Genomic DNA, 15,925 nt, shown 5'->3' with positions numbered 1-15,925 from the left:
ATAAAGGTGACGGAACACGCTCAAGGTCAAGGGCCAAATAACGACATCTTCCACTTGAGTGACGGCGCCGTGCAGTCACAGAAACGGGATCTTTGATTCCAATCGTTCAGTCGCTCGTCCTTTTTCATCGCAGACACTTTGACTACCGGAGACGCACGGGGAGAATTAATATTAATGATCGCTCTGCTCCATCCAAGTGTCCCAATTTGGTTATTGTTATTAATTGCACCTGTTCTTTCTCTCTCTCTCTCTCTCTCTCTGCCACGGTGCGCCAAAAGCCGTCTGTCGTGAAACTGACCTGTGAAAGTGTGGCACGCTGAAGCCGAGTCAGAACGCAACTCAACGCGTGACTTTACTGCATCACCTTTTTTTTTTCATGAATGTTGAGATTTATCACACAACTTTTTTCTGACATCCTCAAGCTCATTGTTTTGGTTCTCACAGCTTCACTGCTTTTTGATTGGCTCTCAGAGCGCTCATCGTCCTGGACACACAGGCTCCGCCCTCAACTGGACTCTACGGGTCAGAGGGTCATAACCCCAAAACGCCGACATGTTCCCATGCTCCTTGATGACCAGGGGAAGGGGGTGTGCAAGGTGCTCGACCCCCCCCCCCCCCCAAGGGTCACGGCCTTGGCTCTACCCTGTCCTGTTGCATTTACCTGAGATAATGGGACCCCCCCCCCCCCCCCCACACACACACACACACACACCTCTGACCTTCAGCCGGTGAGGATCTGTGTGGTGGGGTCTGTCTCATAATGCAGTCATGGGGCTTCTTCACCCACTGCACTCCCATATAGTCCAGTAGAGGGCGGAGCCTGTGCAGACATCACACTATTAGTAATGATAGTTACACCGTCGCACCAAGGAGGCGACTGCGGTGAGTTTAACGGAGCTTTGTGCAGCGGAAGAACCAAACATTTCCCTCAGGGGGGGGTCGGAAGAGACCAAATCCGAGCTCAGGGGAGAGCTAATGATGGACTTATATTCTGCAAGTGGCCAGAAAACAACTCTGAATGGAAGCCAGTGTTGCTGTAAATATGAAATCTTTTCAGCTTTTTCCACTTAATGTAAGTTTAACTTAGCAATAAAAGTAATGACACACACACATGTAATGTAGAAGAGTCAACTCAACTCACACGGCTTATATAACTTGACTTGAGTGTGATTATTACATGAAAGGCCCAAAGCTGAGCTGGCAGTGAGCAGGAAGTCACTCAGATCTGAAGGGACCGAGTGGGTAGTGAAGAAGTTTGAGCTTTTAGTTACACACACACACACACACACACACACGTGTATTGTTCTTAAGAGCAAACGGAGAGAGAATATATCAAGTCCACTCGGATGCAACAAACCGCCGATCCAGATAGTTTGTCCGCTGCGTTTTATCCCCGAGTGGTCGACGCCATCTTGACGAGGATTTAAGGATTTAAAGGTGGAAGTGATGTGTTTACTTTGTTTCGTGTGTCTCGGCTTGACAAACGCGTTCCGTGTGTTTTCTGCACAGCCCAACACGAAAAAAGACGACGAAAAGGACCTGAAACCTGCATCGTTTTACGTCCTCTGCTTCCTCGTCATCTCCTTCCTTCCTTTCCTTTGTGGACCTACTGCTAAATGTTGTTGTTGTTGTTTTTCCATCTCCTCCAATTGTTGACGAGTGGAATAATGTGACCCCCCCCCCCCTCGCATCACACACACACGAGAGCTACGAACCCGCTCTCTCGGTGCTACTCGGGGTTCGAGTGTTCGGGCGACCACCGGATGAAGTGTGACGCCTTGTTATTGTGGTTTTCGTTGCTAGGTTACAAAGCGCTGTTCAGATGGCGCTCCATAGGAGCGATATATACACATATGTGCCGCTTCCTTTGTTCCACCAGTGATTCACCAAATCAGTTCCCGCTGCTTCACGCCCGTCGGATTGATGTTTGTCGTCTGTATTTTCACATTGTGTGTTTGCCGTAATCTCACTCGCTGCATGGCGTTGTCAATGGGCGGAGCTAAAGGGTGCTCGCACGTGACCTTTTGAACTCGCTCTGATGATCCGTTTCCCACCACTCGGGTGTAAAGTGGTACTCCATTGGCATTTTTTAAAATATATTTAGTTTAACTAAGTGTTGAATGCATGAGCAGCTACAGCTGAACATTAATATGAGAGCGCCGCTGTACATGTGTTGTGGTTATTTGTCCATTAGGGGATGCTAGGGAATCAAAGAAGAGGAGCGGCGGGGAACCAGCAGACGATGCCTTCAGGGCTCAGCTGCTGAATTTTGACACTGAATATATTGATGACTTTTTGAAGAATTATCAGATCAAATTTGAAGAACTTTTCAAATCTGTGATATTGAATTCCTGCATAATATGACTTTTGAGAAAAGTTTTTAGTTGTTACTCAGTTATTTTCAGGTGTTCATCTGCAGAGTTCTCAGATTGCGTAACAATAATGTAAATACGTTTCAAGGTAATCTGTGCGCGGGGTTGAGGATATAAGTGGCGGTTATCGGTCGAATATATAACACAACTCGGTATATAGGGGATGTCTGTTGCTAGGCGACAGCGAGAAAAATAAAAATGCTAAAAAAAACTACTCCGGTCGGCGCTGGATGAAAAAAAAAAGCCCGTCTGCAATTATATAAACGCTCTTCTTCAGAGTTGCGGCGCAAAGTCAAGCCCATTAACGTTTGAACTCGTGGTGCACGTCACCTGCAGCCTCAGCCGTCTTCCACATGGCGCCAAAAGGCCCAAATTCACCCCCTTAATCAGCTCAAATGGAGCCCTTTCTTCCCCAATAAATTATTTGTGTGCAAACTTTGGGTCAAATTGATATGAGCTTCTTCTGCTTTGATCCGGGAGCAGTTCACACGGCTATTTTTAGAAGCCTGTGAGTAAAGAAACAAGAGCCAGGCCCTCCCAGAGATACAGGAGCCGCACAGGCAGGAGGCTGCTCCCTGTTATCAGTGACCCTGATGGAGGAGGTGTGTGTGTGTGTGTGTGTGAGAGTGTGAGTGTGTGAGTGTGTGTGTGCGTAGGGGAGAAAGTGCATGATGTCTGTAGGAAGAGGTTGCTCCATTGTGCGACGTGGCTTTTGTTGGCAGAAATGAAAAGAACGAACGGCGCAGGAATTCAAGAGAGCTATGTCGCTATGGAAACAACGGCAACAGGAAAGCGAGAGACACGCGCACGCACACACACACACACAGAGAGATGTTTACTGTTTGCAAAGATGGACACATATTTGCCGTCGGTTCACAAACAAGTCGACGATTATTTATATTTCGTAATTGTCATTCAGTGATGAATGCTTATGTAACATTTTGTTTGTAAAAAAAAAAAAAAAAAAGTGAAAGATATATGCTGCAGAGACACGGTCACCCCTCCACAGGTCAGCGGGCCTTTTGGTGAAGATTAGGAAGAGAGAGTTTCTGGAGCTCGTATTCATAGATCCTGTGAAATCAATGTGTTGTATTCCTTCCTCTCCCCGAGCTCTGGACCTGAAGGATATCCATCACTTGATTTTTTTTTTTTTTCTATTTTTTGTTCCTGCGTTTATTTGACGTGCTTCAGCCACGATTGGATAATAGCGCGGCCGCGGGGGCTGAAGTGGTCATCTTCAGGCGAACCGGCGGGGAAGGGAGGAGAGCAGCAGATGGAGCGAGAGAGCCCCGTTGCTCAATGAGCGTCGCCCCCCCCCCCCTCCAAAAAAATCCCATGTTATTTTCCCTGCTCCCTCAAAAAAGGGAGCAGCCCTTCGTTCTATTTCACGCTCTATTTTTACTCCTGACTTTTACTCCAATATTAGCACAATGGCCCAGTTAAAAAAAAAAAATTCTAATCGTAAAGTCTCTATTAATGAAAATATGACCACGCTGATGTCAGATGTGTCGGCCCCGCTCTGCATTCAGGTCATGTATCCCCCATGCACACACTCGGTGTCTTTATCTGTGCATTGTCTCTCCTTATCACACATCTTTTAACACTCTTTTCTCCTTCCTGCACCCACTAACATATTTACATAATTGTTGTTAATACCCACACAGCCTGCTGCATATAAACTCTATTTTTGGGGGGGAACTATTTTTTTGTTCATCCTCAGCTAACTCTAATTGCTATGGTTACACAATATATGTCCCTCCTTCTCTATACCAGCTTTCATTCAGATGCATTTTTTTAACTTTTTGATCTCCATCATGAAATATCACAGTGGGAGGGGCCTGCGTGGTGCTTATGCGCTCGTGGCTGCGTAAACTCATTTTCCAGCAAGGTGACTGAGAGATGACCTGAAGATTAGAAGAAATAACTTCGTGTGCACTTTTCTGCTTTTCTTTTTTTCTTGTTCTCATTCAAAGAATCTGCTTCCTGTCGCGTGAGATCTTCCAGCTGTTGTCGCGTTTACGGGTCGAGAAGATGCGTAAAGTTTGCCAAGACTTTTGGATACCTCTCTCTCTCTGATGAGGATCACGCAGCTGCCGCGTCGTCAGATCCCCAAAAGAGATGTTGATAGAAAATCGATAGGTATTCAGTCGGTGGATCTGTTTTTCTTCCTCTTCTCCCTCCCTCCGCTGCAGAGTTTAGAGAGACGCGCCTTAAAAGTTGCCCACAGCTGATCGCAACGCGCCGCGCAACAGAGATGACGAGGCTGTGCAGCGTGTTCACCTGATTCCTCGCGAAGTACATGGATGATTTTTCCCACCTAAAATATTAGCCGACTGAATAATATAATCCGTGTTTTTCTTCTCGTGGATATGGAGTGAGGCATCTGCAACTTTTGGGGAATCTTGGCGCTCGAAAAGCTGTCACCGGATTAAAGGTGGATGCTTTTTCTCTCCTGCGTATATCTTCACTCCTCATTCTTTTTCTTTACTATAAGTCTTCCCGTCGCGAGAACTATATCTTCAGTCGGTGGTCTTCCTCATCTTTTTTTTCTTCTTCTTTTTTTTGCAGAATGGCTCGTTTTGGAGACGAGTCCGCGCCCAGCACGGTGGACTCTGGAGATGCGGGGGACTTGGAGCGCGGCGGCGGGGAAGGACAGGACGCGGCGGCGGACGAAGCGGCGGCGGAGGCGGCGGGGCTCACCGCGTCCATAAGGCAAGCCAAGGCGCAGCGGGCCCGGACCATGGCTCTGTACAACCCCGTCCCCCACCGGCAGAACTGCCTCACCGTCAACAGGTCGCTCTTCATCTTCGCAGAGGACAACTTCATCAGGAAGACCGCGAGGCGGTTCATCGAGTGGCCATATCCTTCCGCGAGAAACGCGCGTAAAGATCTTAACCCCGCAGTGTGTTAGAGAGGGCACGCGCGCGCTGTGAGTTCAGCACCGTGGACAGCGACAGGCAGCGGTAAAACTACAACTCCCACTCACAAGTCACACAAGTACATATTCTCGAGCGACCCTGTCACACGGGGACCCGCCTGGCACCCTCTTTGTTTATCGCGTGGCTTTTCTGCGTGATTGGTCTCCAGCTTCTAGTTAAATCCTGCATGAGTTCACGACCCTGCGCAGCTGAGTTGCACCCTCTGCTCTATGTTGTTCGTCCGTGTGCTCCATGTGTTGGCAGGAGACCGACAGTTAGCATGTGGTGATCATTGGGGGGGGCATGTAGGCCCATCTCATGCCACCTTAGTCATCACCGGCGCGGTTTCTCTATCTCTCTCTCTCCTGAACTTCCAGGGACACAATTTCCCCGGCAGGTGCGGCAAGTTCATGTGGCGTGAATGCAATATATATAAATATATATATATATGTATATGTATACAGTCGTATGCACATGTCACCAATTACAGGCCCAAACATTTCTGATGTTGTCGTGCTCACTAAATTGAGTTTGCTGGTTTCCCTGAGAACTGGCGTCCACATTTAGACGTTTCTAAAGCGCGATCCGCTCCACAGCATCACTCGGTTGCCATATCTACCCACTGCTCCTCCTGTCTTACACCCCCCTTCGGTGCGGCGTGCCAGTCTCCCGCTGTTACCTAACTGCAGGCTCTGTGTGCCGCGTGTGGGAGTGAGGGCTAGCGGTCAAGGCTGGAGCCGGCCAGGCAGAGCGACTGTCGGTATCACAGAGGCAGAGCGATGTGGGAGAGAGCTGGCCAGCGGGACTGGGATCGTGGGCTGGGAAAGCCGCACACATGTCACCGCGCGGGGCGAGACCTCGACTTCAGGAGAGCGCAAAAGCAAAAGGGATTCATACGCATTTGATAAAATGATGTTTTATCAGATTGGGTGTGTTCCGGCACAAGTTTAGAAGAAGCCGGGGTGTCTGTTGCTCCGCGGAGACCGAAGTCTCTGCAGCAGGAGAGTTAAGTTCAAGGATTGTGCTAGAAAATTAGCCGCCGATCGCTTTAATAATTTCTGAATCGCTTTGAGGCATTTACAAAGGGAAGAAAATACAACATTCTCTGGTTGTGGTCTTCTTCTTTTCTTTGCTGCACATCCCTTGACGACGGATCTCTTTGGGTTCACGACTGTTGGTCAAGATAAACAAGATATTTTCAGATGTCACCTTAAAGGAGGGTGGATCATTTTTTCTAGATAGATAAAAAAATATAAGACAAATTCCTTCTGAAGATAGTGATTAGTTGCAGCAGTCGTGTGTTCTGTACATCACTGCTCACCAGGTTTTCTTTTATGGGTTTTCTTCCACCTTCCAGAGTGGTTTCTGTTCATTTGCATACCGCACAAAGACCCGTGAAGCTTTAGTTAATTATCTAATCCATCAAACTCCATTAAGAATTTAACTTTGACAAAATAACTGCGGGCCTGATTTGGATTTGGACATTAGTGGATGGACAGAAAATTAAACTGCAACCACTTATTCGTGAGTTCTTACCAGAGGAGTAATATATTGTTGAATTCAAAAGGTTATCAAAAAACATATCAGCCATAGCAAATGGAGAAGAAAAGCGAAGCCGCCATGTCACCCTGTTCCATGGTTCAACTGTTATACGAAACCAAATTAAACAGCTGCTTAAAAGATCAGAAAAACACATTAGAAAAAAAAAAATTAAAACGAGGGGCGTCGTTACCTGTTTGCTTTTCATCCTAAATGATGCTAAACACTGAGGATCTCTGGGGCAGGCGTCAGATAGGGGGGGGGGGGTTGGGGGGCAGTCGGAGGGGGCGAGATCTATGAAGTATTTCCCACTTCAGCTATTTTCTGTCTTCAATGGCAGCAACGAGGACCCGTCAGTGTGGGTCCCAGAGCCCCCCCCCCTCAGTGAGTCACTGACCGCACTTCACTGAAGGAGCAGCTGCCTCATGGGAACTCCAGGGGACTGAAAGTCGCACCACGCACAGGCGAGTGTTGGCGCACGGCGGTTCACACGTATGTGCACACGACCGAATCCACGGGGCCCGAGACAGGTGTTTCAGACGGGAGACAAGAAATCCACCGAGGTGGAGATCATTCGTGAGAAAATAGAGAAAAGTTCGAAAGGTTCGAAGCTTAGAAAAGCTTTAAGAAGCTTTAAAAAACGACAGAAAACACTCAAGTTGTGAATTTGGAGTCACACCAAGACGCCACCATGTGCTCTGACGTCCAGGTGCAGCTGACTAATCGGTCCTGAAACAAGTTTCTGGAGTCGTGTTCCCTTTTAGAGCGTGTGCAGGAGTCCACTTGTGAAAGATTTATTTCACAGATTTATTTCACATTTGTGATATTTAAAGATAACATAAATGTTTTAGTCTTTTAAAGCTGCAACTATAATTTCCCATGAAGCCCAAAGTGACATCATCACATTGATCATATGAGACAACAAAAAAAGCAGCAAATCACAAGAAATATCTTTTTGCTTTCTGGTTAATTGATTGCCAACATCGGTGGTGATATGTGTCGATCGATCCGTCTCTTGATCGGCTAATCGATTCTGCCCTGAAGTACTTTAATGCAAAATAGCAGCTTTCATTACATTTGTTTGTTATTCATTCACACATTCATCGTTTCATTCAATAAAACATCAAATTCTGATATCGTCCTCAGCAGATAATGTTAAATGTGTTCATTATTAGTCTATAAAATGTTAGAAGACTTGACACAATGCTCATCACGAGGCGACATCTTCAAATTATGACTTGTTTGGTAAGATTTACAAAGATGTAAAGAATAAAGGAGCGGAGGGATGAGAGGAGGGATGAGAGGAGGGACGAGCGGAGGGATGAGAGGAGGGATGAGCGGAGGGATGGGGACGGCTCGCCGTGGGTTGTGTCGTCAGACCGGTCGGCCAAGATGACTTCCCCCTCCCTCACTGGCCTCTTTGTCCTCTTCGGGAAAAACACTTTTAAAAGCACGTTGCCATGGATACAGCACACTCTCTCTTAACAGATTGCCTCCAACACCAGAGAATATTAACCATAATTCATCTGTCATGTAATCATCCATCCATCTATGGTTTTTTCTTCTTCTTTTTTTTCTTCTCCTTTGCACTAAATCATGCACAAATGCACTTTAAAGTATTACTGGAATATAGAAAGAACGTTGTATATATATATAAATATATACATTTATATATTTAAAATATATATTTATAAATATATTTAATATATATATAAATATATTTTTATTTTATTTTTATGTATTTATAAATATATTTAATATATATATAAATATATTTTTATTTTATTTATATATATTTATAAATATATTTAATATATATATATATATAAATATTTGTAATATTATTTATTCAATATATGCTGCTAGAATATGCTGATTTTATTGAACTGTTTGTGTAATGATGCACAGTCTATTGTCATTTGTCTTTATGTGTTGAGTTTTTCTCCTCGTGTTGAAGTTAAAGTGCTTTTCCTTAACTTTGTGGCCTTTACACCTTTTGAGTACATGATCCTGGCCACCATCACCGCCAACTGCGTGGTCCTGGCCCTGGAGCAGCACCTCCCCGGAGAGGATAAGACCCCCATGGCCAAGAGACTGGTGAGGACAACGTCCGTGTTGCTCGTCTTCCTCACAAACCGGAGAGTTCGTGGAGATCAACTTGTTTTTGTGACTTGAAATCACAAAAGTGAGGTCGGAACCTCCCGTTCCGTTCAGGGTGCAGACTTAAATGTTAGAAATTGTTAAAATTAGCTCCACCGTGACAATATGTATTATTATTATCTTTATTTAAAAGGCACCATGTACAGTTAAAACATAAATATCACCATTTGATGCACTGTATACCAGATTGTAGCTATATAGCAAATTTACACAACAATAACAAATATAAAACCATAACAAACACAAAACAATAACAAACATAAAACAATAACAAACATAAAACAATAAAAACCAAAAAACAATAACAAAGACTATAATAAAAATGATGCTCATGATTGTGGGATTATTACCTGTAATGGAGTCATTTTAATTGTGGTATTGCCACTTACTTAAAGGGCCAGCGTGTCCTTTTTGGCGTGACCTTTTTGCGTGTTCTTTATGTTTTGGCGTGACCTTTTTGGCGTGTTCTTTTTGTTTTGGCATGTCCTTTTTGGCGTGACCGTTTTGGCGTGACCTTTTAGCATGTCCTTTTTGTTTTGGCGTGTCCTTTTTGGCGTGACTTTTTTGGCGTGTCCTTTTTGGCATGATCTTTTTGGCGTGTCCTTTTTGGTGTGACCTTTTTTGCGTGTCCTTTTTGTGGTAGCCTTTTTGGCATGACCTTTTTGTGGTGACCTTTTTGGCATGACCTTTTTGGCGTGTCCTTTTTGGCGTGTCCTTGTTGTTTTGGCGTGTCCTTTTTGGCGTGACCTTTTTTTTTGCGTGTCCTTTTTGGCGTGTCCTTTTTGGCGTTTCCTTTTTGGCATGACCTTTTTGGGTGTCCTTTTTGGCGTGTCCTTTTTGGCGTGATCTAGCCTCGGACGTTGCAGATTGGGTGTGCCAAGCGTGCCGAGGAGAACTACGGTGGCTGCCGTGAAAATCTCGAGCCTGTGTTGGTTTGTTCTGCTGTAGATACATCACAGATCTGTGAGGATTAGATATAAACGACTCATTCTAAGTTAACGAATACCCCCAAAGTCTTATTTTTACTACACAAAAACAACAACTTTGTATTCAATTCCATTCCTGCCAATAAACCCCCCTAAATGCAACATGTCATTTAATTAAAGGACCCACAGGTCATAGTCCTGTGCTGACCTGCTGCTCCCACCTCGTTGTCCCCACAGGAGAAGACGGAGCCGTACTTCATCGGGACCTTCTGCTTCGAGGCGGGCATCAAGCTGGTGGCCCTGGGCTTCGTTTTACACAAAGGCTCCTACCTGAGGAACGGCTGGAACGTCATAGACTTCATCGTGGTGCTCAGCGGGTGAGTTTGTTGTGGATGTTGTCAACATATTCCCGATAAGTGTACTTCTTGCCTAGCATACTGGCGAAATATCCTTTTTTGGAGGAGGAAGAGATATCCAAGCAAGCTTTTTGAGCATCGCCTCCTTTGAACCAATCAAATCGCAGCAAAGCAGTCGCACTCTTAGACTTTGCGTTGGCAGCCGCGTGCGAACGTCTCGCGACGCCGTCCTCCGGTTTCTTTCCTCCTGTCTCGGCTGAGAAAAGCACAGGTGTGACTACGCACGTAAACAATGGATCCATTCCAGTGAGCCAGGTTGCGCAATACCGGGACCTCGGAGCTGCCTCACGTCGTTAGCGTGATTAATTGCACCTGTGCTTCTCTTACTTTGCCACGTGGGAAAAGACCCGCGGGGAGAACGGCGAAGTTAAGTGAGGAACTGTTGTGTTGGTTTTTTCTGTTATTATTCACACCGTTACAAATTGTGCATATTTTTAGGCCACGCTAAAAATATAAACCTGCTGCTGGTATTTGCCATGCAATATGTTTTGCCTTAAATTGCATAACGTGGCTACGTCAGTTTATTTAGCTATAAGATGGTGAGACGTACCAGTGCTGATAATGTCACTGTTACAACAGAACAATGGACACTTGAAACTTGAAGCGCGTTTGTGTTCGCGCATGTGAGCGTGCCTCCAAAACGCTCTCTTTTTCTATTTTAAATTTGGTTGAACGAGAGAGCGGAGAGAAATATATTTCTATTTTTTTCATTAATTTTTTTAAACGATTGCTCAGCAACTGATTCCGCAATTAATTTCGACATAATTCATTTTTAACTTTACCAGGCGGTGGCCGGTGAACCGAAAGATTAATTTCCGAGACGCTGATTGTGGAGTTGTGTCGGTGCGTTCATGCACGTGACGCCGCTCGTGTCAACGCTCATCGACGTTGTCGCCGGGCGTGCTCGCGCTGCATTTCGAAGACTTGTAAATCCCCCCCCCCGCGTGCTGCGCCTCGTGTCCGACACGTGGTCAGCGGCGGTCGGCCCGACCGGCAAATCTCTATTCTGCATTTGTGGTCGCTGAAATTTTTCTCCGTAAGCGTTTAAAACAATCACAACATATAAACTGAAGGAAACGTGGTGTTTTCATTTCTTGGTCTGAGGCACGGTCGGGCTCTGCAGGCGGCGAGAGGTGGGCGGATAAGTGGATTGGCAGTTGTGTCTAAAAAAACCTGCTGCGGCTCGCCCCCGGGACCTCTGTGAATGAAATGTGAACGCTGGGCTGGTATGCAAAAAATAATGGATGGATCGCATGGAGAGAAAGAGAGAAGAAAGGGTGAATGAAAACAAGGGGTTGAAAGGACTGGAACATCCTGGGAGACTTTACATGTTGCCTTTAAGACTGCGTTTAGGGAGTTAATTGCGCCTGAGTTAAGCCTCGTTACCACCCCTGTGCTGTTAAGGCTAAGTGTGCGTTATTCAGCATGCAGAAAGATTGCTTTTGGTGTGTTGACATCTCATTTCACCCTGACACCCACATCTTTCGCTATCTCAGTATCTCTCTCTCTCCACTCTCTCTCCATCCGTCTCTTACATAAAAGGCACATCAGCATCACGTTTACGGACAGGTTGACACCGGCCCAAAACACTCGACAGCTGTGTCGGTGACGGGTCTCGTCTGAATCTCGCACGCTTTGAGGCGTGGAGTCTGTTTTAATAATCTTCGGTGAGGGTCAACCGGTTGCTCTGCAATTTGCTCGTTCGCCATCTGTTTGCTTCACATTTTTTTGTTTTCAGTTCCCTCAATAAATGAGCCGAAAAAGAAACGAGGCAGCGTTTAGTCAGCAGCCTCGGACGAGTCGTGGATATAAAACTGTGTTTTGATCTACACGGCTGGAGGAACACGCCTGGAAATAGATCTTTTATTTATTCACAGGCATTCGGGATAGTTTGAGATTTAAAACCTTAGAGTACGGCCTGAGAAACCACATTTAAATGATTTGATGCAACACGTCAATCAGGCTTTAATTTGTAATTTCCTACAGAAACAGATTAAACTTGTCTAAGTTAGTGTTTTCTTTGTGATGTAAAAACTATTAAATATACATATAACATACACAAACAAACTTGTGTCATAATCCACTTCTCTGCTGGCGAATTAAATGAGCTGCTCGTCTATTTTTATATTTTAATTGGGCTGTGAATCTGTTATAACCGGAATGTTTTTTTTTTTTACCATCAAGCATTCAACATGTGAGCATTGCTATAAATAGAGACTTGGCGTAGGACAGTGGTTCAAGTTGTGTAACAGTTTGATGGAGTTCGGCGCGAGCCAATCACAGTCCTCCAAAACACATCGATCCGTCTTACATAACTATCGTTTTCATTATTGATCTATTTTCTACATATATTTTCTCAGTTTACCGATAAAGGATTAGTTCCGGATCCCCTCGTCTACATAGAAGATTTGCATGCCCTGCTATTTTATTTAAATTGTATTGTATTGCTCTCACTTTATACTTTAAAGACACTTGTATACAATAACATTTAATTTTTATATTTCTTACATTTTTATTTCCTTTATTATTTAAATTGCTATTTAATTTTAATTTGATTGTATTGCTCTCACTTTATACTTTAAAGACACCTGTATACAATAACATTTTAATTTTTATATTTTTTACATTTTTATTTCCTTTATTATTTAAATTGCTATTTTATTTTATTTTATTACATTTTATTGTATTTTTTTCTTCATGTTTTGCTGCTGCGGCATAAAGTAAAATTCACTGACAGTGAGAAAAAGCACAAAGCCGTCAGTTTACTTTCAGCAGGTCACGGATCATCCCACCAGGTCCCAGTCACCCCCAGTTACTGCTGGTAACTGGTGGCCTGGTTTCCTGCCACCTATCTGACACATTTTCTGGTAGCACATATGCTCCACTCTGTCACACACACACACACACACACACACACTCTCTGGCGGCGCGGTGAAAGTAAGTCAGACTTAAAGGAAAGCACACGTGTGTCATGGAGGCCGGTGGGGACTCCGATCGAGGCCACTGGGCCAGCGCTGGCGGCATTCATTACATTTGATATTAATGAGTCGGTGAGGAAGCGCGTCCTCCGGGACGCCGAGCTCAATTAAAACCTTTAATCTGAGGGACGAGTGTGTCGCAGGAAACGGACGCCGCCGCGAGAACATCTACGACAAACCAATTTACTAAAATGGTCAATTAGAGCCGGAGGCAAACAGATCGGCTCAGGTGGGCCCCGTGCGGTGATTAGCCATGAGACGTCTCCTCAATGACGTGTGAGTAGGGTTGGGTACCGGAAACCGGTGCCAATATGGTACCGGTTCCAATACAACCGGTATTACCCGGACCGAAACGCAACGCACATTTCGGTGCTTCTTTCCGGTGCCTGAGCTGATTGAAATTGAAAAAAACTATTGTTGTGAACTTCTCAGGTGACTCCGCCCTGTCAGCAGGTTACGAGCCTCTCATATTTAACTTTGTGTGTGACTGTGTGAACCCGTGTGGAGCACACCAGCGTCAGGCTGGGCGCGACGGGGAGACCGTCACCGGTCCCCCTGAACACGTGGAGACCGATTATGACGAGCAGCCTGAACTCAGATTAGTACCGGAACGTTGATTGCAAGTCTTGCATTCATAAAAGTAGCCCAAGAAATAATAAATTAGCCATTATAACCATGTTTAAGCTAGCTCGTAGCTAGCGCGAGCTACGAGTGTGACAGTCTGCTAGCAGATGTGTTGGTGTACAGCGATCCCGGCTGTTTACCCGGTGTTACCGGGAATATAATGACGGAGGAATAAAGACCGTGGGGCGTCACTTTGTTTCAGTGTAACTCGCTGTCAGAAGCAACACATTATTTGTCACGTGTCATCTTCAGTCCCTCTGATTGGTTGTTCTCTTTGCCCATCAACACAGTGACAGGATTAACCCTATAAGGTCTGCACATGACAATACATATCACATCATATAATGGAGAACATATCTTGTGTATGTTAACAGTCTGATATCCGTTGTTTGTCAGTGTTCCATGATAACGGCTTCTACAGGGAATATGGCCGAAGAGGTTTTTAATGTCCTCATTGTGCGTTAAAAAAAAAAGTCGGTTCAGGCACAGTTTAGGCACCGGTATCGTTTTAAAAGTACCGGTTTAGCACCGGTATCGGAAAACCCAAACGATACCCATCCCTACTTGTGTGAGTGTGTGTGTGTGTGTGTGAGTGTGTGTGTGTGTGTGTGTGTGTGTGTGTGTGCATGTATATATGTATATATATACAGTATATAGTGTATCTCAGCTTCCACTTGTTGCCTTGCTGTCTCTCTCTCTCTCTCTCTCTCTTCTTACGGGATGAATAATCTAACTGGTGGGCGTGAGATGAATCATTCACCATCTGGGCCACACAGGAGTGAGTCTTTACCATAATGTATTTTTGTATCACTAGATTAACCCGTCATGGGGGGGTCCGGGGGATAAATATTGCTTTTCCCGCCCCATCGACCATGTCCTGGTAGTTCTGTGTGTGTGTGTGTGTGTGTGTGTGTGTGTGTTCATCTTGTCCCCGTCCAGTACCGCACACACAGCGAGGACACATAGGACATGTAAACCTAGTTATTTGCCTCGAGACCCCCCCAAAAAACCACCAGTGCTGGATCATTACACCCTGGCCCCGGTTCTCTGTGCCGTGTGTATTCGTGATGATGTAATTAACATCGCTTTATTTAGGAACACACACCACGTGAGCAAGAAACAAACAAAGCTAATTACACCGTTTAAACCACAGCGAGGCACAACATCGAATTCAATTAAAGACAAATGCACTCTGAGAGGCTTTTTGGGCCCCTGTAGCCGGTTCCTCCAGCTATATGCAAGTTAAAACTACATTATATATATGTATTATAATATAGAATTTAATATATACTTTAAATAGAAAACTATATTTCAGAATATACCTCAATTTATAACATATTGTACCGAATTACTGCCAGTTACATTAGCATGAACATTCTCATTATTACATTGAAAATGCGGAAGGTTATGTTTTGATCGCCATGTGTTTATTTATTTATTTATTTATTTGTATGTGTGTTACTCGCATAACTAAAAAAGTATTAAACCGAATCGCATAAAATTTGGTGGGATGATTGGTTATTATCCGGGGACCATTTGATTAGATTTTGGGATTGATCGGGTCAAAGGTCAAGGTCATGAAAAGGTCAAAATCTTCTTTTTACCATAGCGCGGTCAATTTTTATCCAATTGGCATGCAACTAATGCCAAAATGTTCATAATTCAATGCCCAATCTTGTGATATGCGAAGGTATGCGCTCTACCGAGTGCCCGTTCTAGTTTTAATATATTGTTTTGTTTATATTGGGGGTTTTTTAAAGATAATTTTCAGTTAACATGCAACCAGTCGGTGGGTTTTGATTGGCTGTTGCTTTATACACATTACTAAAGTAGTGACTGGCTAAAGTATTACTCAAGTTGTCGTGTCGCAGCTCGCTAACGAGTAGTTTTCAAGAATTCTAAAGGGTTTTGCTCTCAACATTTTTATTTTTATGATTTAAATTTACAAACAGCTGCAACTTTAAACTGGAGGTCTGGGCTCCGGGGCCGGGA

At 44.6% G+C, this 15,925-nt stretch overlaps 1 protein-coding gene across 1 annotated transcript in view; it reads left to right on the top strand.

Moving 5' to 3' along the window:
• Nucleotides 1-5,100: 5,100 nt before the first annotated feature.
• Nucleotides 5,101-15,925, top strand: part of LOC130197634 (voltage-dependent R-type calcium channel subunit alpha-1E-like) — a 53,179-nt gene continuing 42,354 nt past the window's right edge. The window contains exons 1-3 of the mRNA XM_056420399.1: nucleotides 5,101-5,226; nucleotides 8,819-8,926; nucleotides 10,153-10,292. Coding sequence (XP_056276374.1) covers nucleotides 5,113-5,226; nucleotides 8,819-8,926; nucleotides 10,153-10,292 — 362 coding nt within the window. The 5' untranslated portion in view covers nucleotides 5,101-5,112. The remainder of the gene's footprint in view (nucleotides 5,227-8,818; nucleotides 8,927-10,152; nucleotides 10,293-15,925) is intronic.

Source organism: Pseudoliparis swirei, chromosome 8, assembly GCF_029220125.1.
Source record: "Pseudoliparis swirei isolate HS2019 ecotype Mariana Trench chromosome 8, NWPU_hadal_v1, whole genome shotgun sequence".
NCBI classification, from domain to species: domain Eukaryota; kingdom Metazoa; phylum Chordata; class Actinopteri; order Perciformes; family Liparidae; genus Pseudoliparis; species Pseudoliparis swirei.
This window is presented reverse-complemented; position numbering and strand designations above follow the sequence as displayed.